This window comes from Drosophila novamexicana, unplaced genomic scaffold (genome assembly GCF_003285875.2).
Source record: "Drosophila novamexicana strain 15010-1031.04,08,12 unplaced genomic scaffold, DnovRS2.1 tig00000986-arrow-arrow-pilon, whole genome shotgun sequence".
Taxonomy (NCBI): domain Eukaryota; kingdom Metazoa; phylum Arthropoda; class Insecta; order Diptera; family Drosophilidae; genus Drosophila; species Drosophila novamexicana.
The window spans coordinates 481,605-502,067 of NW_020824835.1; the positions used below are offsets into that span (position 1 = coordinate 481,605).

At 41.2% G+C, this 20,463-nt stretch overlaps 4 protein-coding genes across 4 annotated transcripts; 2 read left to right on the top strand and 2 right to left on the bottom strand.

Annotated features, from left to right (window-relative positions):
- Positions 1–5: 5 nt before the first annotated feature.
- LOC115765712 (60S ribosomal protein L34) lies at positions 6–657 on the bottom strand. The gene is made up of 2 exons (XM_030709373.1): positions 557–657; positions 6–500 (listed from the first exon to the last, which is right to left on the bottom strand). Exons 1-2 carry the CDS (start codon positions 619–621, stop codon positions 89–91), a joined length of 477 nt encoding a protein of 158 aa, XP_030565233.1. The 5' UTR covers positions 622–657; the 3' UTR covers positions 6–88.
- A 401-nt stretch (positions 658–1,058) lies between these two features.
- On the top strand, positions 1,059–3,398 carry LOC115765711 (tRNA (adenine(58)-N(1))-methyltransferase catalytic subunit TRMT61A). Its single transcript, XM_030709372.1, has 4 exons — positions 1,059–1,151; positions 1,255–1,451; positions 1,516–1,974; positions 3,049–3,398. Exons 2-4 carry the CDS (start codon positions 1,283–1,285, stop codon positions 3,369–3,371), a joined length of 951 nt encoding a protein of 316 aa, XP_030565232.1. The 5' UTR covers positions 1,059–1,151; positions 1,255–1,282; the 3' UTR covers positions 3,372–3,398.
- Positions 3,399–3,422: 24 nt separating this feature from the next.
- LOC115765601 lies at positions 3,423–4,080 on the bottom strand. Its single transcript, XM_030709254.1, has 2 exons — positions 3,812–4,080; positions 3,423–3,744 (listed from the first exon to the last, which is right to left on the bottom strand). Exons 1-2 carry the CDS (start codon positions 4,078–4,080, stop codon positions 3,423–3,425), a joined length of 591 nt encoding a protein of 196 aa, XP_030565114.1.
- A 13,090-nt stretch (positions 4,081–17,170) lies between these two features.
- LOC115765710 lies at positions 17,171–18,265 on the top strand. The gene is made up of 2 exons (XM_030709370.1): positions 17,171–17,436; positions 17,504–18,265. The coding sequence occupies exons 1-2, from the start codon at positions 17,288–17,290 to the stop codon at positions 17,661–17,663; spliced, it is 309 nt and encodes a 102-aa protein (XP_030565230.1). The 5' UTR covers positions 17,171–17,287; the 3' UTR covers positions 17,664–18,265.
- The last annotated feature ends 2,198 nt before the right edge of the window (positions 18,266–20,463 follow it).

Sequence of the window (20,463 nt, forward strand, 5' to 3'; positions counted from 1 at the left end):
AAAACTTCAAATTTTTCCAACTTGTATTTTCTTTATTACAAAATGCTTCCACGTCCAATTCTTAAGTCAATGAATATCCTATGCATATTTACTTCTTGGACTTTACAGCGCCCTTGGGTGCAGGCTTCTTGGATGCAGTTTTGATAGCTGATTTGCCACCGGTCTTGCCAGCGGGCTTCTTGGTAGCCGCCGCTTTGGTGGGCTTCTTCTCCACCTTCTTGACGGGCTTGACGAGCGCCTCGCGCTGGCTCTTCAGCGCCTTGACAATTTTCTGCTCCTCGATGAGGAAGGCACGCACAATACGCTCACGCAGGCAGCCGTGGCACAAGACACCGCCGTATGTGCGGGAAACGGTCTTGTGGCGCTTAGAAAGGCGTGGACGCTCGCTTGGGCGCGATGGGGTGATGCCCTTAAGCTTCTCTTTGCACTGGCCGCAGCGTGGCACAGTCTTGTTCTTTTTCACGTATTGGTAGACCAGCCGGCCACCGGGAGTGCGCACACTGTAAACAAGCGTCTGATTAGATTACACCAACAATACTATACGCTTTAAACTTACATGCGCCTCCTGTTGGATCTGGTGTTGTACGACAGGCGTCTCCTCAAAGTCAAGCGCTGGACCATATTGCGGCTGCTTCAATTTAAAATTTCGGTTTCAATTGGGATTTGAATAAGTCGGCACAATTAGGAAGTTCCGGTTAAACGAGCATAAAAATAGGGGGAAAAAACAATGCAATTTACATAAGTTAATTGTAACGTCGTAGAACGAATATTTGTCAAACATTGTGTATTGCAATTAGCAAAAATTTATTAGCCGTTTTGCGGATGTTCACAGATTATTTGACAAATTCACAAAAAGCAAGCTTTACATACTTGTAGTAAAAAACCAAAAGAGGGAAAGAAGAAGCAAATCAACGTGAAGTGGGCTGCTTGGCATGCAAAAAAGGTGTTGTTAAGTGACAATAGAAACAGCTTAGTATTTTTTGCACACTTTTTGAAAAGTGGTAACACTTTTGTTGCAACTGGTGAGCATATCAACCTATTTGTTTATGCGACATTTTTAAATTATTGTTAATTAAGTAAGACAGTGCATGTATTCTTGTATAAAATTCTAAAAACTCTCTTAGTTTGGATGAAGTCTTAACTTTCCTTGAGTATGTTTTGTATAAATTACTCTGGTCACACCATTTAGTATTTATATTGCCGTTCGCGGTCATACTTGGCCCACGCTTCTCCATTCCTCTCGCCGTTTCCTAGATCATAACCGGCAATAACAACCATAACAATGAGTTTCCTTAAGCCCAAAACACACATAGAGCAAGGCGATATTGTCATTCTCTATCTGAGCGTGAACTCCATGCACGCCATCGAAGCGGTGCCGACGATAGTAAACAAAAAAGGCGAAACCATTGCGAACATCTTCCAGACGCCGTACGGTTCACTTAAAGTACAAAGTAGGTGTTTTTTTAATACAATAACTACGTGTTGATAACTAATATCTACGTGTATCGCGGACAGGTATTATTGGCGTGGAGTATGGCAGTCGCGTGGAGCTGTCCAAAGGCTGGGCGCACGTGTTGCAGCCAAATCCGGAATTGTGGACGCAGACGCTGCCACATCGCACACAAATTATATACACGCCTGACATAAGCATGATACTTCATCAGCTGGAGGTACGTCCCGGCGCAGTGATTGTTGAGTCCGGCACCGGGTCCGGTTCTTTGTCGCACTATTTTCTGCGCGCGCTAAAGCCCACGGGCCGCCTACACACATTCGACTTTCATGAGGCGCGAGCGGATCAGGCGCGCGACGAGTTCACGCGACACGGACTCGGCGACTTTGTAACGGTCTATCACAGAGATGTTTGCAATTTGGGCTTCACCAGCGAGCTGGACGGTGCGGCTGATGCGGTGTTTTTGGATCTACCCGCGCCGGATTTGGCGGTGCCACATGCATTCAAGGCGTTGAAGTTGTCGGGTAAGTGAAACGCGACTGCCCAGTCAGCGCTTGACAACAAGTTGTCAGCGCCCTTTGGCGCGGCAGCCGACAGCGGCAACCGCAATCAAGACTTGGCTTGGTCAGTCAGTTGTCTCCCTCACTGTATTCATCTCCCCATCTCTTTCTCTCTGTCTGTCTGTCTTGGCCATTTCATTGTGTTTGACATTGAATGCGCCCGCTTTTGGCAGTTGACGTGGTCAGGCAGCCCGTTGGGCAGCTTTGTCATTCATTAGTGAAACCAACTGCGCGCTGCACCATTCCAGCCGTGATTTCTAAAGGAATGTCGGTATCGTATGGGTATATCGATGTTTGGAAACTCTAGTAAATGGTATAATAAGATAAAGGCATCGGGATGCAATATTTACATCAATTTCAAGCAATACTTAAATATGCTAGAGATTTTTATAGTGTTTTATAGCTAGTATAACTTATTATAAGTTTGTACTTAAATGTGGAACGCGTAGAAGGAGACCTGTTGTCAATAATCTAGATGATATAACTATGTCTCTAGATGTATCTAGATGATATAACTAGTCTTTTAATATTGAAGCTTTCGTAGTGCAACTTTGCATAGAGCCTCTTTTTGTTGTAGATAGTATATATGTCGGAACTTTTCGGATCTTCCATTAGAACCACCTGTTGATAATTCTTGTATGAACAACATTTTTTAAAAACAACTGGACCAAACGCCTTATTAATCATTCCCACTATTATCCTTATATGTGAATCAAATCTGTATGTCATGAATGGAATGTCAAGTGTTATAGAAAAAATCGGTCGAAAAATATGTTGTTGTAATGGGCTTTTAATCTTCAGCGTACAGAAAAGGCATTACATTCCCCTCTGCTTTTACACACAGAAATAACATTTATCTTCGGGGTGTCGAAGATATAATTATTTTGGAGAAAAGTAGCAGGTTTATGATATATGTACAGCCTGTAACAAAAAGACGAATCTATGTTAGGTTTTATTAGGATAGCTTTAAAACATGGGATGAATCTTCTATCTGGTTTATTGGCTCATATAGTACATATATCTTCATTATAATTTCAGGCGGTCGCTTTTGTTCGTTCTCACCGTGCATAGAACAGTCGCAGCGTTGTATAAATGTGCTCACCAAGCTGGGCTTCAACGAGATTTGCTCCATGGAGGTGCTGCAGCAGGAGAGTGTGATCAAAACCCGTTCACTGCCAGTCATTGATTTGGAATTTCTCAAAGCACCTAAAAGCGCAGAGAGAAATCCAAATGACGACATTAAATCAAAGGAACCCAAGGAGCTGAAAAAGTATTTAACCTCCAGTAATCCTCAAGTGCTGCCTGGTCATACGGGCTTTCTCACCTTTGCCACCCTGCCGCCCAACATACCCAAAGTTTAAATGTCGTTTGTTTAATAAATTTGTAGTTCTTTTTATTTGCCTGCTGCATTGTTATTCATAGTCAAAAGAGTAATCCCCGAAGAGTTTACGCTCCATGCTCTTGACGCCTCCGCAGTGATAGCAGCGCTGTTGCTGCTTCTGTTGCTTGCGGCTCGAGGATTCGCGCGGCATCGCCCAAGGCAGCCGTTGCTCCGGTATGGCCACCTGAGTGCGCTCCGGATTGCCGCTGCACGTGGGACAGCGGCTTACAACGGACGGCTTAGGCAGCATGCCATAGAGCACGGGACCAGGTGGTTGCACGCCGTAAATGGTGACAATCTGTGGCAAGCTGGAGTAAGGGCGTGTCGGAAACAGCTTCTCCCGGTTGAGAAAACTATGGCAAGTGGGGAAACTGTTAGTAAAATAGATTTGTTTTGGCTTTTCTTCTTCTTTTTATATACTTGGGTCTCGGTTGCAGCCACAGGTTATTCATGCGCTTGCTGCTCATGATGTCGCCCAACTTCTGCAGTAGACGTAGATTTTCACGTTCGATTTGCTGCTGGCGCTCCCGTTCGTTCTGCTGCTTCTTCCACTTGCGCTGCACATGATCGTGCTGGCGCGGTGACTTGGTATCAATCGCTGGACGTGCGGACATCACTTTCTCGCGATGCTGTGCATAGCGCAGCTGCTCCCAGGGCTGCTGCAGCAATTTGTCGCGTCTCGAGATCATTGTCTGCCGTTGTTGCAACTGAAATGGAGCTGCTGACGCTCGGATTAGGGGGGTGCTTTTGTTTTTTTTTGTGTATCGGCCGGCATGTTTACAGGCACAAACAAGCATTGGTGCGTCCATAACAACCTTGCCAGGACAACGCGCGCACTCGTCGTCGTCAGCCACTCTACAAATATTGCACAATCATGCTCGCAGATTAAGTTCAACGTCGGCGGCGGCGGCTTTGCTCAGCTGTCCCGCCTGTCTATCCAAACAGTGACATCCCCAGACTTGACTTGCAAATTTGCGGTCCAAGCGGCTGTGTTACATAATTCTCAATGCATGGGGTTCTGGTTCTGCTCTATTCTATTCCTGCTGCTGCTGCTTGTTAGTATGCCGGCGGCCCGGTTACCGGATCCCAATTTCTGTGTAGTAGCCGCTTCACTTGGTGTGGCGGCAAAATGTTCTTTCTTCTTTCAGCTTTTTCAACTGTGGCTGCTGCTGCTGCAGTTGCTGCCTGTTGCTCATATGTCAACTGGCAACTCAGCTGCTGCCGTTCTAAACTCTTGTTTAGTGTTTGATTGATGCTAAGTGCTTGTGCCTAGCTCATATTTAAGTACTTAATGCTCATACCAAGTTTTCAATAATTTCCCATTAAACATTATTTGGTAAGGTTCTTAAAGGAGTTTCATAACCAAAATCATAAATTTTAGAATACTTTTTTTTTCAAGTATCTGCCGATTTATTTCTTGTAAACAAATACTTCGTGAAGAACGAAAACTTTGACTTTTGACAGTACGTCATACAAGAAACTTGGCTTCTCTCAGGAACTTTCTTAAACGTAACTGAAGAACAGTCAGAGCTTATTGGAAATTTATATTGAAAATGTGCTGTTATTATTTGTAAATGTATATTTATATTTTTTTTGTTTTAATGATTTTCTTCACCTTTCTCACACTTGTTGTTTGTTAAATATAAATATACATAATTTCGATTTATACCAGATGGTTTGAATTTGGAGAAAAAATCTATGGACCAGCATGTTAACTTTTCAAGTGAGCTTTGGAAATTATTTGATGTATCCACACAAAAAAGAATATAATACTTTAATTATTATTGCCAAATGCACCTATAGCTCATTGTATTTATGCAGATAATCTTAAAATGTTAAATTCACACGATTTTTCTGAACGAATCATTACAGGCCCTTTAGTACTTCTTATTGTTGTCAAACAAAATTGTTAAGATTTCTTGGTAATATGATTTGCTATATGTAGTTATGTTTTGTTAAAGCTAAATTTTTGTGAGTTTATGTCTATTCTATATAATATTCCTGTCAAAGGTCTCAGCAATTGTTCTGCTTTGAGTTTATTAGCCCCCTGTTGGGGCGTCTTACAAATGCGTCTATTGTTTTTGTCTGCGTCCATGTTGCAGCTACATTGCGTGCTGTTGTTGTTGCTGCTGTTGTTGTTGTTACCAACAAGTTGCTGGCTAACTGGGCAACAGTTTGTTGCTGTTGTTGCCATTGGGCGTGAGTTTGCACTATTATCAAATTAAAAGCAACGCCGCTTATTGGTCAGTTAATTGGAAGATCTGTAATTTGATACTGGTAACGTGTTGCTTATCACAGCTCTCTTTGTAGTGCCTTGTTGTTGTATTTGTATTTGTACAATTATCTTGTTAGCTGATCGACAACTGTAACGGATTGCCATTCAGCTATGCCCATACCACAAATACCCACAACCATGACCACTATGACGACGACTACTAGACATCGATTCCACTCTCGGCCTAACTCAGCATTTATGTATTTTCCATTGCTATCGGGCAGCGTTTGACTCGTCACAACTAAACACCTGCTTATTTGCGCATAAATTTCCGATAGAAATGCTCATATTTATTGAAAATACTTGTATTTATAAAATGGCATATAATTGCGCTGTTGTCTTTGTTGTTGTTGTTGTTGTTGCTGCGGTGTGTTTGTGTGTGAGTGTGTGTATGTGTGTTAGGGGGGCGCAGCGCTGCCCGCGAGCAATGTGGCCAGTTTCTCACCTTTAGAAGCCGACCAGCAGTCGCAGATGGCGAGCCAAAACAAAAAAAATAAAAATTATGATGCCAGAGGTTGACTCTGCTCATGGGTTGGTCACAATGAAACCTTGAATGTACTACAAATCTCAGAAGAGAATTTTGATATGTACAACCTTTAAATATTATATATTTAAATCGTTAATGCAACAGCTTTTAAAGTTGACCTGTAGAGAACTGAACGACTTTGAGTCAGCTCCGAAACACTTAATTGTTATTTATTATGATTAACAAGTTATCACAAGGTAAGAGCCTAAGACACATTTTAAAGAATTGGCAAATATTTGTTAATCAATTGAATAACGCCAAAATGATACCGCAATATTCGCAATCGTCATTTTGGGAGAGATGACAAGGTGTTTAAGCAATTGATAATGCCCAATTATTGTAGTGTGCGCGAGCTAAGTTTTGTGTTAGTACTCGCATATCATATACAAAGTGCATACAATAACAGGCCTGTCCATTTATTACAATATGCGCCGGCAACGCCAGGCAACAACAGCAACAGTCGAAAACTGCGATTTGCTGTCAGCTAATAATAATAATTTCGATATTGAAAATACGTTTTCTTAGTTAGGTACGACACTAAACGATTTCGCCCATTCGGAGCGTTCGAGCGGACAGTGCTAAAAGTCAGGCAAGCACTGCGAGCAATAACAACAGCAACACTTGCAACAGGGCAACGTGCAACGGGCAATACCAACAGGCAACAGAATCGGGCAACGGGCAATGGGCACAAAGTTGACCGTTGGTGGGGGCGGTGCTATTTGCTGCTGCTTCTTCTTCAAGCGTTTTGCAGACAGGTGGTGTGTGGTGTCGATGTTGCTGGGTCGCGCTCGCCTGGTGTTCAATATGAGCCACAATTGAGGCATTTAATCGAGCATCTCTTAACACGCCTTGGAATGTTGACTTATTATTGGCCATGCAGCCAAATGCTGCAGTTGCCGTTGCCGTTGCCGTCGCCGTTGTTGGCTGTTGCCGCTGTTGCCGCTTGTTGCCGCCGTTGCCAGTTGCCAGTTGCCAGTCGATCGCTCTCTCTCCGGTTACGGTTCGAGCTTGCATTGGTGTGGGCATCGGTTGTGTCTGCGTCGGTGTCAGAAGTCTGTAGTTACCTCACAGTAAAAGCGTTTATCATCATTAGACTCAATCTAAAGACGTTTTGGCTGGGGTTATCATGTTGATTATGTTGTGTGAAAACAAATTACATTTTGCGCTCAGGCTTTAACACCATTTGTATGCGCCAATGTTGTCGTTGTTGCTGTCAGTATGGTGCTGCTAATGCTGCTGCTGCTGCTGACTCTGCTGCTGGCTAATTGTGAATCTGCTCGAAAGATTCAATTGTGCCATTGACAAACCAATTGGTTGCTCAATTTTGTGAAAGGCTTTTACCCGCTCTCTGGGCCGTGAGAAAATTGCAAATCAAAAATATTTCTGCTATTGGCAATAATTGCTTGCAAAAATTGTGCTGGCAACAACAAAAGCAAAAACAACCCCAACAAAATATAAGAAAGAACTTGGCAATAATTTAGCTTTTCGAGCTTGTCTAAGACACAGCTGTGTTCTATATTGTTGTTGTTGTTGTTGTTGTTGCTGCAGCTGCAGGCCTGCCACTTGCAACAGCAGCAACAACAGCAAAGTCAAAGCCTGGCCCTGACCGTCTGATAACACTAAGCTACAAACAATGTATTAAAATACATATTGCTAAAATTGATATGCTTGCATAGTTCCCATATAAATTTAGATATTTAAATATGTTACTTATTTTGGTTTTGAATATTTGTATACAATTTGCTTAGTTCAACCAGACTGGCAACATTTAGTTAAATACTTTCCACTATATCTGAAATAGTTATTAACATGTTGAGGTAATTTTTACTTTTCATTCGTTTATTCAATTTAAAATCTTTCCACATGGTTGCGCAGTGTATTTCATTGTCGTGGCTTGGAAAACTAAAAGCGAACTTGATTTCGCCCAGCCAATAAATATTTTTATGCACTTTTAAATTGTAATGTTTGTTGTCGCTGTTGTTGTTGTTGTTACTGCTACGATAACGTTTTTAGATTTGTGCCACACACAAAATCACACACACACACACAGGCTGTTAACTACTTATCGAGGGTCAATGTCACACCTTGACGCCTTCGCCAACATACTTTTGCTGACTTTTTGTCACAATTTATTACATTTGGCTATATCTTGAGTGTGTGTATGTGTGAGCGCACACTGTGTGTTGTTTTCTTGGCTTTAAATGTTTGCCATTTTATCTTGTCAACGCAATCGTCTATTAGTTTTTCTTTTTTAATTAATTAACACTGTTCGCATGGGTGTCAATGGCGAAAATGGCTTGGCACAGTTGGTTGGCCCAGGCTTATTTGCTTCCAATTTTTAATGGCTTTGTGGCTTATTGTTGCTGCAAGCTTTGTTTTGTGGTGAGCAGTCATGTGCATTCTTTTAAAAAAAGAGGCCAAAGTCGGTTTTTTTTTATCCCCAAATAAAAAGCATAGAGATAAAGAAATACAGACAACCCTTATTTTAAATAGATATACCAATCGAAAGTTACCATTTGATAATAAAAGTAAGTACTGGACTATCACAGGAGGACTTATAAGCAGCAATTCGTGTAGTAGTTCATTCATCTGGCAGCTAAACTAAGGAAAAACTCAAATAAATTGATTCTATGGAAAAATAGTATAAAATGCGATTTCCTCGACAAGCAAAGATTTTCAGTAAACTTCTTCGACTTGAATTCTTGTGTATGCTCTTAAAAATGTATTTTCCTGTATTGAATGAACTTATTTACAAATTTATTCCCTAACCAAAAGACAAATGACAATCTTTAATCTAAAACGCACTTTAAATATTGCTTGCTTTCTTTACCAGGAAAATTATAGCTCAAGCAGCAAGTGGGCAAGTCCCAACATAATATATCAAGATAAGCAGAATAATAAGCAGCAATAAGCAGAAGTTTTTCCAGCAAATTCAAGAGTCGAATTCCAAAAATTCTTACAAGCTGCACACTTCTTGCGGTTTCTGAGTCAAAACTATGCAATGCCAATCAATAAACTTTGGGCAAGACGCCGCCAACAGCCGCATCATCAAATGGCGGCCCATGAGAACTAATTGAGCCATTTTGAGGTCTATGATAATCGTTTGTGAGTACCCATAGCGACTAGCACGGGCACTCGAACTGGCCAATGCCCACACCCATTTGGCAACGCCTTCACACAAGCAAAGACTCTTGCAGATTGTTGCGCAGCGCTGACTGCTGACTGTGTCAACTCGAATGTGCAATAAAATTAAAGTTTTGTTTATGAATGGAATTACACGGCGACCTGCAGACCGACTGCAACGGCAAAACGGCAACAGCAAAGACAACGACAATGTCGACATTTAGCAAGAGCAAAACGCAGCTGGAGCTGGGTATCGAGAGAGACCCGGCTCAGATTCACAGACACTTCATCTAAATGTCAGGCCATATCTAGCGACACTCGCACAACGTTCCAGTCGCTGTTAGCCCTCAATTTCAACACTCGCATTCGCACTCGCCCCAGCAGCAGCGTCCACTCGGGCAACGTCGTCGTCGTCGGCGGCTGCTTTGGCGGCTGCTTTGGCCAAATCAATTGAGCCGCCTGCAAACGAGCCAAAACAAATGAGACTTGAGAGTTGTGGCCAAGCGACTTGGCCGCGAGGAGCGCTCAAGATCATTAGTATAATTTAAGTAAATTAAACGCAGCGATTAGGCCAGGATGCAAACGGCACCATCGCAGCCTCTTTCGCAGCCAGAGCCACAGCCACATCCAAATCCTCCATTCGAGTCGTCGGCAAAAAGGCTTGTGTTTATTTAAATTTATTGTAACATTGGCAACGTGGACGCCGAGCGGACGGCGATTTCAATTTGTAAAACAAGCGAGCAAACAAGCTGTTAAAATATAATGATTGGCACCAAAAGATGCAACGCGTCTTGTGGCGATTGGATGCAGCTGGTATCTAGGTTAAACTATCCGCATATGCATATCGCTCTCAGCTGGCCATTGGTAAATTTATGTGGCGTTTGCTCATTGTCCAAAATGCTTATGCCCCATGCTTATGATTGGTAATGCGCCGATGCATAAAGCATTTGGCATTGAAAACTGTGCGCACTCGAACGACAGTGGATGCGGATACATTGTTCACCAGAAGTTTTTACAAGCCAAGCGCGCCAGTTTCCCACACAGACAATGGGGACTCCAAAAAAAAAAAAAAAAAAAAAACAAAAAAAAAACTGTGGCGGCGACAACCACAGCCGCCAACAACAACAACAACAACAACAACAGCAACTGGCAACTGCCAACGACTGCCGTCTCCGATCTCTAGCTTCAGCTGAAACTCCACCAGAGTCTGAGCACAAAGGCAGCCCAGACAGAATTACAAGCGCAATGGAACAATGAATGCAGTCAGCACCATTTGAACAGTGGTGAAAGTGCCAAACTAGCTGAATGAATATGCGATAATGGAAAGCGAATTCTCGACAAGTTTGTAAATATTTAGAAAACATAATTGCTAGCCCAATTGGCTTATCATAATATAAGTAATTAAATCGATTGCAGTTGGTTAACAATAAACTCACCAAGAGCCCCATAACAAATAAACCACCATCCAGCAGAAGAAGTTGATGGGCTTGACAGATGTGGAAGAAGCGTCTATAGTTTCAGAGTGTCCTCTCCAGTTGGTCTTCTCGAGTGTGGCTTAAAAGAGGGTAACGTGTTGTCTAATCTGATTTAAAAAAAAAACAAAACCTTAGCTTTAAATTGCTCTTGTTTGTAGCTGACTTAACGCTTTTTACTTGATAAATAGCATGCAGCTGCTTCTTTTGTAGATGCAAATCCTGTAAAGAACGAAGAAGTTGCCTTTGGCACAAGCTTTCAAGCTCTGTAAGCTGAAGGATTATTTATATCAAGGATATGTTACTAGTGTTTTGATGCTTAAATTTTTTATTTTTACATCAAATAATATAAGTATATATAAATAAATATAAATTCCGGAAATGTTTACTTGTTTTTATAAAATACGAATAACAGAATTTCCTTATTTTCTGTTAAATCAAATTATAAACATGTTTCTAGCAACTTTGTTGACCAAAATAGTTAACATATTGAACTCGATTTTGAATAAAATTATGCAGATTTTCATATAACATATAAGTTGATTTTATTTTTATGAATTTATTTTATATCTGTCCAGTCAGGGAACTGATGTGCGCCACTGTGCGACGAGCGAGTCTCTGCCAATTGACAAAAGCCAACGTAAACCAGCAAGAAAACAAATAAACAGTCAGCAGAGAGCAAAATGCGCAGACAAAACAGCAATTCATATTTGCTCTGATTTATATGGCGTCTAGAAGTTTTCCATTTTTATTATCATTATTATGATTATGATACTTTTTTCCCAGGCACAAAAGAGCAGCAGCAGCGGCAGCGGCAGAAACTGTTGTAATCAATCAGCGGGAAACGCGCCAGAGAACTGCTTTTGCCCGTTTCGTCTTGTTGTTCTGCAAAATTAATGTGCTTTAATTTGCAAGTTTGTGTCCTAAGTCTTTCGTTTGCTGCCACACACAAAGCACTGGGCGTTTTGTGTTTCGCTGTTGCTGTTGTTGTTCCACAGAAATGTCATTAAAGCAACACACATACACACGCACACACACATACACACATACACACATTTGCAAAAGCAGAGGGTGTGCGAGCTGTGTTCTCTGATCTTGGTTATGTCAATTGCTGCATCGCCAGAGATCTGCATTGCTTGATATTCTAATTGCTGAAATTGTTTGTCGCAGACAAGTGTGCGCGATTATATGCGCCTTGCCCAATGAATAATCATTGAAATCCGTTCGCTGTTCTTGCTGTTTTCTTTTCTTTTTTGCTGTTGACAAGAGCAAACACCCGCATGGAGCCGAAGTTAACAGCGCAGCCTGATGGTGGTCCTCATTGTGTCGCACTGATCCAAATCGCTGCGCCAAAGCAAAGCATCAAATTTTTGCAGCGCTCGTTTTCAGATGTTGTTACTGCTGTTGTTGTTGTTCTTGTTGCTGTTGTTGCTGTTGTCGCGGCTCTTGCTTTTCCATCAGATATGAAAGCTGGAGCGTCGTCGCCGTCGTTGGCGTCGCTCGAGTGCTCCTCGCCCAACGCAGTTTTCGGCTTGATTTTCTTAATTAAATTTTTGCTACGCCGCTGCCAAGGCTATTCCCCAGCTTCAGTTCGCTCTGCTGCTCCTTTTGGCCTGCTTGTTCAACCCGATTGCCTGTTGACGATGCTGCTGCTGCTGCCGACTATGCTGCTTCTGCTGTTGCTGCTGATGATGATGATGATGTGTGCTTTATAAGTCTGCTGCAGCGCTCCGACGCAGTCGCAGATTTGACGTTGTCGATAGGGTTTCGGTGCTTGTTGCTCTTGTTGTTGTTGTTAACACACTCCCACATTTTCTTAGTTTTTTTTTTAATTTTATTTTTATTTTTATTTTTAGGGACCAGCTGGCAAGAACTTGAAGCGCTGGAGCCTACTTAAAATATTTTTTTATGATTAAAGAAAATAGTAAATTATATTTAAAGTTTTCACGTTGAAAAGTAATATTCTTTGGGGGTTATTTAAATAGTCATATGTCAATATATCAATAAATATTTTCAGCTATTTTTTCACTCTATTTGGCTGCCACAACGACCAAGGAAGCTTGCAAGCATTGTTAAAGCTTCAACCACTTTTCTGATTTAACTTCTTTAATTTCTTGTTACTGTGATCTTCTTACAATTACCGCACTTGCCACATAAAGGCCATATTTAGCTTAGGCCGTAATTTATGAGCCTTCCCAAAAAAAGCTTCTCTCATTAACCCATCACCCATCTTGTCGCCCAAAACTTGACCCGCACTCAACTCGACCCACAGCTTGACCCAAGTTGCTGATTTTGTGCAACGTATACAGAAACAACAACAGCAACAACAACAAGAACAACAACAATATGAAAATGTGCCTGCCAACATCATTTACATCATCATTCACAATAAAATAAAAGTGCACACGCCCACTTAAAGGGCCTCATAAATTGTGTCGAATAATCAGTTTCAACATAATTTATTGTAATTTACGAGTGTCGGCAACGTGGCAGAAGCAGCCGCGTGGAGTATAGTAGAGTAGAGTGGAGGCCACCACATCTCCAGTAACTAACAACATACAGTCGAGCCGCTAGATTCCAGTCTGAACCTGAATCCGTATCCGAATTTACAGAGCGCCCACAAGTTCGCCACGAGAGCAACTTAAAGTTTTTTATTTTTTTTATTTTTATAGAGCGTTTTGCAGCTAAATGCTGCAAATGAAAATCCTAAACGGCACATTGAAAGCATCTTGATAAGAACATTGAAGGCAGCAATAAGCTCTAGCTGGAGCCTGGAGTTTGGAGCTAGCGTGCGAACACCTTGGAAACAATATTTCAATGGCTAATAATATTTTTAGCGCAGCTTTCAATACGATTGCATGGCCAGAAGTCGAAAACCCTGGTAGAGATTTCCTAACCTTATTCCCCAGTTAGTTGGGTCTATTGTAATTGAAACTATTGTTTCCTTTTGTGCTCAGATCGAGCTCTTTGCATTTGCTGCCAAACAGTATTTATATCAATCACTCAATAAAAATACAACGATCAATCAATTTCAACAATCAGCGCAATATCAATGCGAGGGATAGAGTGTGTGTGTAAGGCAGAGATAGCGAGAGAGAGAGAGAGAGAGACGAGGGAGAGAGCAATCCGAGTTGCAGAGATTGATTTTAGCCAGTTGGCATTGTGATCTGTGGGGATCTCGGCAGTGGCTATTGTTGGTACCGAAATCATCCCAATCAGAAGAATTGAAATGTCACTGTAATAAACTTCAAGAGTCAGCGCGATAAAGCGTCGTCCATTTCCACTTGACATACTGACAGCACAGTGTCTTGCCCTATTATCGCCACTTGCAATCATTCAAAGCATCATTCGAGCGACAGTAGCCTTATTAAATACTCTCGTCATCTCTGTCTAACGCTCACCTTGGTTAGCGTTGTCTCTGATGATCATTGGCCAAAGATATGGCTGGAAGCTCGTTATAATATTGAGTAACCATAAAAAAAGAGGCGGCTCACAACAAAGTTGAAAAAGTCTCAATTGTAAAATTTCATTTAAAGCGAGTGCAAATAATCTCTTACAAAACGGGTGGGAAGCGCATAGAAGGGTAACATCAGCATGATTAGTGAGTAATAAATAAATTATATATTTAGTTTTGGCATATATTAAAGTTAAGCGCATATTTGGATTTTATCCTTGAGAAGTAAACTAACGAGAAGTAAAAATAAAGGTTTTCAGAAGAAATACTTACTTTTAACGTAAATATATAGATATATTTTATTTTGATCTTTGCAGAAATCTTGTTTTAGGCGAAGAGCTACAAACTCTGTATTGAAGAGGGTAATTAAAGGGGGTTAGCTTATATATTTCCTTTTTCTAATGTTTTGATATTCTCCAAAGTGTTAAGTTTAAATTAAGAGCAATTATAGAGCTTGATGTGTCTGCCCCACCATTAAATTGGTTAAATAAATATTTGTTTACAATAATGGAAATACAGAGTTGCGGTTTGTGACTACAATTACTCAGGTTGATAGGCGTGTGGAGCAGTATGTGGAGTTCAAAGTGCTTAGTCTGAGCGATGATTGCCCAACTGATTCAGAAGACGGTCAAAACTTGAACGACTTGTTGGCCGGGACCGTTGCGCATCTTCCCAACGTAATTTAAACTAAATCGGTGCGCTCGCTAAACTGCGTAGAGCAACGGAGCAGCAGTTGCACCATTGCCCCCAACAAACACACACACACACACACACACACATAAATGTACACACAGATGCACACGCAGAATGAACTGGGCGCTTGTTGCTGTATCTCGAGTGCGCCTGGGCTCTGTCTTTGGTCGCTGTGTCTACTCGTAATAATCAATTATTTCTGTGTAATTTATGGTAATGTTCAGTCATGATGGATTGACTGCTCTAATGTCGCTCTAAATCTTTGTAGCTTGCTGGGCTATGCTGCTTGTAGCGGCATCGCACATGGCCACAGTTCAAAAAAGAGCAGGCTCTGGCTCTGACTCTGGCTGAGGCTTTGGTTCAGGCTCAGGCACAGGCTAAAACTGAGGCTCAGGCAGGTGCAATTGCTCAGCCGCAGCTCTCCCACTAAAAGCGAGCTGAGTCTGCCAACCAGCCAGCTACATTTAACTGTGGGCAGAAAACCAAAACCTATATAAATATGTATACTCAATAACTATGAATATTTATAAGAAATTTTAATTTTATTTTCGATTATTGCACAAAAATATTTGAGGCCAAAAAAAAAAAACAAATGCTAAAAAAAATAATATGTCAAAACATTTAATGTATTTTATTTTCAGTCATTGACCACAAATCTTATAACACTTTTAGTCAAAAAAAAAACAAACAAATCGCCATTCGACAATGCAATTATATTTAAATATTTATATGTTATTTCTTTTTTTATAATTTGATAACTATTGAATATAAATATAAAATTTTTCCAACATTTATTTTTATATTTTTATTTTACTGAAATTTTAAAAAGTACTTAGATCATTGTCATCAGCATTCATTTTGTAACAGAATACTCCAACCGATACCACTGTGCGCCTGCTTCTTTACTTCCGTCACTGTGCGATGCGAATCGTCGCGCCTCCGCTCCGCCTCCGTTGTCATCCTCGTTGCAGTTCAGTTGGGATCGGCGGTAATATGTAGCATATGTTTTCGTAAGTTTTCTTGTATTTTGTTTAATGGCAGCTTAGATTACACGAACTGCGCGAGTGGGGCGAGTGGCAGGGGCGCGTCTCGCGTCGCTTGGGCACATTTTCGCATGTTTGCGGTGGCTTCCAATGGGGTTGCCTGGCTGGATCTGGCAGTCGCTGCCTGCGCCATGTAACTGATGTTTAAAATTGCTGTGTGATTTTCGTGGCGAAATTAATGTTAAATAAGCTTTTAGTTTATGTCCCGCCACAGCGTTGATCAATTTCTCAGTCACCTGGTCTGGCCCATCTTCTGCCCTGCTCTGCTCTGCTCAGCTCTGCTCTGGCCGCTCTGCATTCTAATCGCAATCGCCTGCCAGCACCGTTGCTTGCTCCCTCGGCCATGCAGCTCACCCTGCACCTTCACCAGTCACTGTGCAACATCCGCGTGTGATGATGTTGCAAGTTTTTTGTTTTTTTTTTTCTGTTTTTTTTGTAGCGCATCGTCTTTATGTGTAAATTATGCTTGTACACATTTTATTTACAATTGTGTATAAATTATAGACGAATTATTATGTTTTTCTTATCCCCACAGCCCCCCTGTGCGGCTTACATATTAATATAGCGCCAATGCTGACTTTGACTTAGCATTTTCTCTGTGGCCCATTTGAAATTCAAAGGTTTGAAGTTCTCTGGACGTGTGCAAGTGAGATGGCGCTTTGGAAGCGGCTGGGTGTATTTTTTAATAAAAGAAAGAGTCTTAAGTTCTCTCTTAGCTTAAGTTATGCCTAAATCAGATGAGGAAAGAAAAAAAATATTCAAAATGAATACCAATGCAATACTAAATATTTATATGTTTTATACTTAACTTATCCAATATTTTCATAATATAATTCTATTTCTTTTATTTAGCCATATGCTCAAGCTCTTGACACACTTTTAACAGGGTACAATTTAGTGTTGCTTTTAGTCAAGCCCCATCGTTGGTTTTATTTATCATCTGGATTTTGGTAAGGGCGGAGTAGAGTAAATCATAGTGACTTGGACTATAAATGCATTAGTTCCATGGCAAGTCTAATGCAACCGCTTAGTTCGGCCCCATTGCGGTCTAAGCAATTGCTGTGAACTGCAAAAAAAGGATTTGGCATGCAGTGGCAAAGCGAGCACGAGAGATTTGCCATGGCTTCGGGCTACCAAAAGGGTTGGGAGAGAGGGGTAGTGGCGTTAGTTACCTGGCTGCTTAGTAGGCGGCCGGCAGATAGGAAGTGCAGCCGACATCAGCAACAGCGGCAGAAGCAACAGTTGTATCTCACAGGGCCTGGGAAACATCCTGTGCTGGACTTTTGGCTTTTTTTGTTTGCTTTGGTGTTATGCAAATGCCATGGAACAGGAACATCACCACCACCCTGTGTGCAGCACAATGGCTACCGTGCGCGTGCAATGACAACAACAACAACAACAGCAGCAGCAGCAGATACAACAATAACAAACGGCAAAGCAGCAGCAACAAGAGAAACACGTACAAAACAGCAGCTGTTTAACATTTATTTGCCTATTTATTAATTTCATGTAACATTTTTTCCTAGGAAATGGCCACAATGCAACGAAATCAAAGCCAAGGAACAAGCGCAACGCATTCTCTTGACGCCAGGCAGTCGCAGTCGCAGTCGCCATTGCCATCGGTCAGACCCCAGCCAAAATGTCCAACCGCGCCAACTGCTGCTGCTGCTGTTGCACAAACAATAAGGCACAGGGGCAACAGCAACAGCAGCCGCAGCCTCAGCCGCAGCAGCAGCAGGAGCAGCACAAGCCTTAGGCCTTGATGCCTTTGCCATACTTCTCCCACTATTTGACTGCGCTTTCCTGCCATCGTCTGTGGTTGCCACAAAAAGTGTCGTGACCCCAGACGGGCCAAGCCAGGCATTGCATATGGTTAGCTCAGTCTGAGTTGGCTTTTAAAGGGGGGGAGACCCACGGGCGGCATGTCTGGGGAGTCTGGGCTGGGGCTGAAGCAGCTCAAAAATTACATGTTGTTCCTGTTGAAATGTTTTCTGTTTTGTGTGTGCAGCATTTCCATTGTCGTCGACGTTTATTTCTAAAAATTTTGTGTTTTTTTTTTTTTGATTTTTTTTGAATACCCTTGCAGTGGTATTGCAACTTTGCCATTTGGCTCTTAAAGTACATGATAAAGAATTTGCCTTGGAAATGGTAAAAGGGTGAGCATTAAATAATTTTGAATTATTTAATATCCTTAAAACGTAATATACAGTCCTAAAACTGTTAAATCACATATAAAAAATCGATCCATGCTGCATTTTTCAACAAAAATAAAATAAAAAAAAATACCATAATTTTGAAAAAAAAGCTTTTATCTTAATGTAAATGTTTTTCAGTTTAATAAAAGATATTGTAAGGTAAACTGTGTGTGTTTCGATTACACATCAATCGCGACTCCAGACAATTCTACATATTCCAGATTTCTGAATGATATAATCAGAACCTGTTTTTCAGAAAGAACTTAAGTGCAACCCACATCTTAATATTCCTTGTCAATAAAAGTTTTAATTTTTTATAATTTGTGAGATATTAGATATCATGTCTTATGCGCCATTTGTGTGGCTTTAGTTAAAGTCGCCAGGTTGTTAACAGTGTACAAACGTGTTTAGTTAATATAAGTAAAGCAATCCAATAAATGAAAATTAACCTGTCGAGGGTATCTTTGATTCGGTTATGCATTAGTACCTTGAGTTGTTATTGTGATTATGTGTTTGTGGCTTGTGGCACACACATTGAGGTCTGAGGAAAATATGTAACAATCCTCCGTGCTCCTTGCGGTCAAAGGAGCTTACATTGGGCCTGGGCTAGGACAAAGGAAATGCAAAAATGCCAAAAATCGTACAACTCAAAACCCAATGCGAATGTGAATGCGAGTATGAGTACGACAGCGAGTACGAATACGAACACGAGTACGAGTACTCTCGCACACAAAACGATTCTGGCACCCATGAGCAGGAGCATCAACAGCATCAGTCGCAGTCGCAGTCACAGTCACAGTCAGAGTTGCAGTTGCAGTTGCAGCATCAGTGGGCTGCCACGGCCTGGGCGGGTGGTGGCTCGTCGCTGATCGTGGCACATTTGCATACAATGAGGCCAGAACTGAGACCCAATCCAGTCAAGCAGTCAGCCAGCCAGCCAGCCAGCCAGCGCACACACTCGATGGCGCAGCATGTTATCTCTGGCTGTGACCTACACCAATATTTCTGAGAATGCTGCTGTGGCCCGTCGTCGCCTGTAAGTGTGTCGTCGTCCAGTCCAGTCCAAGTCCATAGACAGTCAGTATCTCAGACGGCCGACGACGAGGAGTCATTCAATCGCGCCAGCTGCGGCGTCTGCGTCGCCAGCGTTTCGTTCCGTTTAGCTTGGGTTTTTATTTGGTTTTGTTTCGTTTCGATTTGTTTTGTTTGCTTTGCTTGGCCATTCTACTTACAATATTTGCGGGATATCACCACAGATCTCTGCAACTGCATCCGCAGCAGCCGAAACCCGAAAAATAAAGGAGCCTGCCTCATCGGGCAGCCTGGCCAGCAACGGCTGCTGCTGCTGTGTGTGAATTTCGATTCTGGCTGTCGTCTGTTCTGCGTCAGCAGCTCCAGCGTCGTCACCATGAAGTGGTACGAGCAGTTTGAAATTGAAAATGTCTATGACTTGGCCCCGGCTTGGCGCTATTACCAAGTCGGTTTGGGGGATTGGGGAGTGGCATTTGGATATTTGGGCGAAAGCGTTTGGGAGCTTGGCCAACGGACTGTTCGAGCTGCGGTTTCGGTGGCTGGTTCAGAGTGCAATGCATTTAATGGAAACTAAAAATCATGACATTTACCATAAAAACTTGTGCTTGAGTCTAAGTCTAAGACTGATCATAAATTTTAAGAGTCGCCTTGAGAGCACATAAACGGCAGACAATGAGAATTATTTGTACATGTTATTTGAAAACGCGATGAGTTTTCAGGCATATCAGTTGATGGTGATTATCACGATCGGTCATAAATAAATTATATTTCCTATTTAGGCAAATTAATTTTAGCCAAGTTGATCAATTACCAAAGATTAAGAAGAAACATATATGTATGTGGGTGATTAAAATGAATACAAAAAAAAAACCGTTATTTATAAAACAATTTTAACGAGATACAACCTAGATTTTGTAAAACCCTTAGAAGTAAATATTTTTTTCTTATGTTTTTTAATATATTAAAAAGTTACATATTTATCTCATCTGCAATATTATATTTTATATATTTTTAGATATGTTATTATTAAATATCAGTTAAAGAAATAGATGTGAACCATATTAAAAATATTTAAAGAAGAAAAAAGATTTGCAAATTTATTAAAATAATTAAAAAACAAAAATGGAAAACATCCATTTTTTTTATTAAGTTACTCACCCCTTAAAGCATTTGAAATAAAAATCAAATTTGTCGTTTTTTTTCTTTTAATTTTCAACTCAAAATACTTTTGTTTGTTTATTGTATAAGCAAAAGCAAAG

Excerpts from the sequence above, each read along its gene's own strand:
- LOC115765711 (XM_030709372.1), top strand. The coding sequence starts at position 1,283 with ATGAGTTTCCTTAAGCCCAAAACACACATAGAGCAAGGCGATATTGTC. Across the intron at positions 1,452-1,515 it reads CGGTTCACTTAAAGTACAAA|GTATTATTGGCGTGGAGTAT; the intron begins GTAGGTGTTTTT and ends TATCGCGGACAG. Across the intron at positions 1,975-3,048 it reads CAAGGCGTTGAAGTTGTCGG|GCGGTCGCTTTTGTTCGTTC; the intron begins GTAAGTGAAACG and ends TTATAATTTCAG.
- LOC115765710 (XM_030709370.1), top strand. The coding sequence starts at position 17,288 with ATGCAAATGCCATGGAACAGGAACATCACCACCACCCTGTGTGCAGCA. Across the intron at positions 17,437-17,503 it reads AGCAGCAACAAGAGAAACAC|GAAATGGCCACAATGCAACG; the intron begins GTACAAAACAGC and ends ATTTTTTCCTAG.
- LOC115765601 (XM_030709254.1), bottom strand. The coding sequence starts at position 4,080 with ATGATCTCGAGACGCGACAAATTGCTGCAGCAGCCCTGGGAGCAGCTG. Across the intron at positions 3,745-3,811 it reads TGGCTGCAACCGAGACCCAA|TTTTCTCAACCGGGAGAAGC; the intron begins GTATATAAAAAG and ends CACTTGCCATAG.
- LOC115765712 (XM_030709373.1), bottom strand. The coding sequence starts at position 621 with ATGGTCCAGCGCTTGACTTTGAGGAGACGCCTGTCGTACAACACCAGA. Across the intron at positions 501-556 it reads AGATCCAACAGGAGGCGCAT|TGTGCGCACTCCCGGTGGCC; the intron begins GTAAGTTTAAAG and ends GCTTGTTTACAG.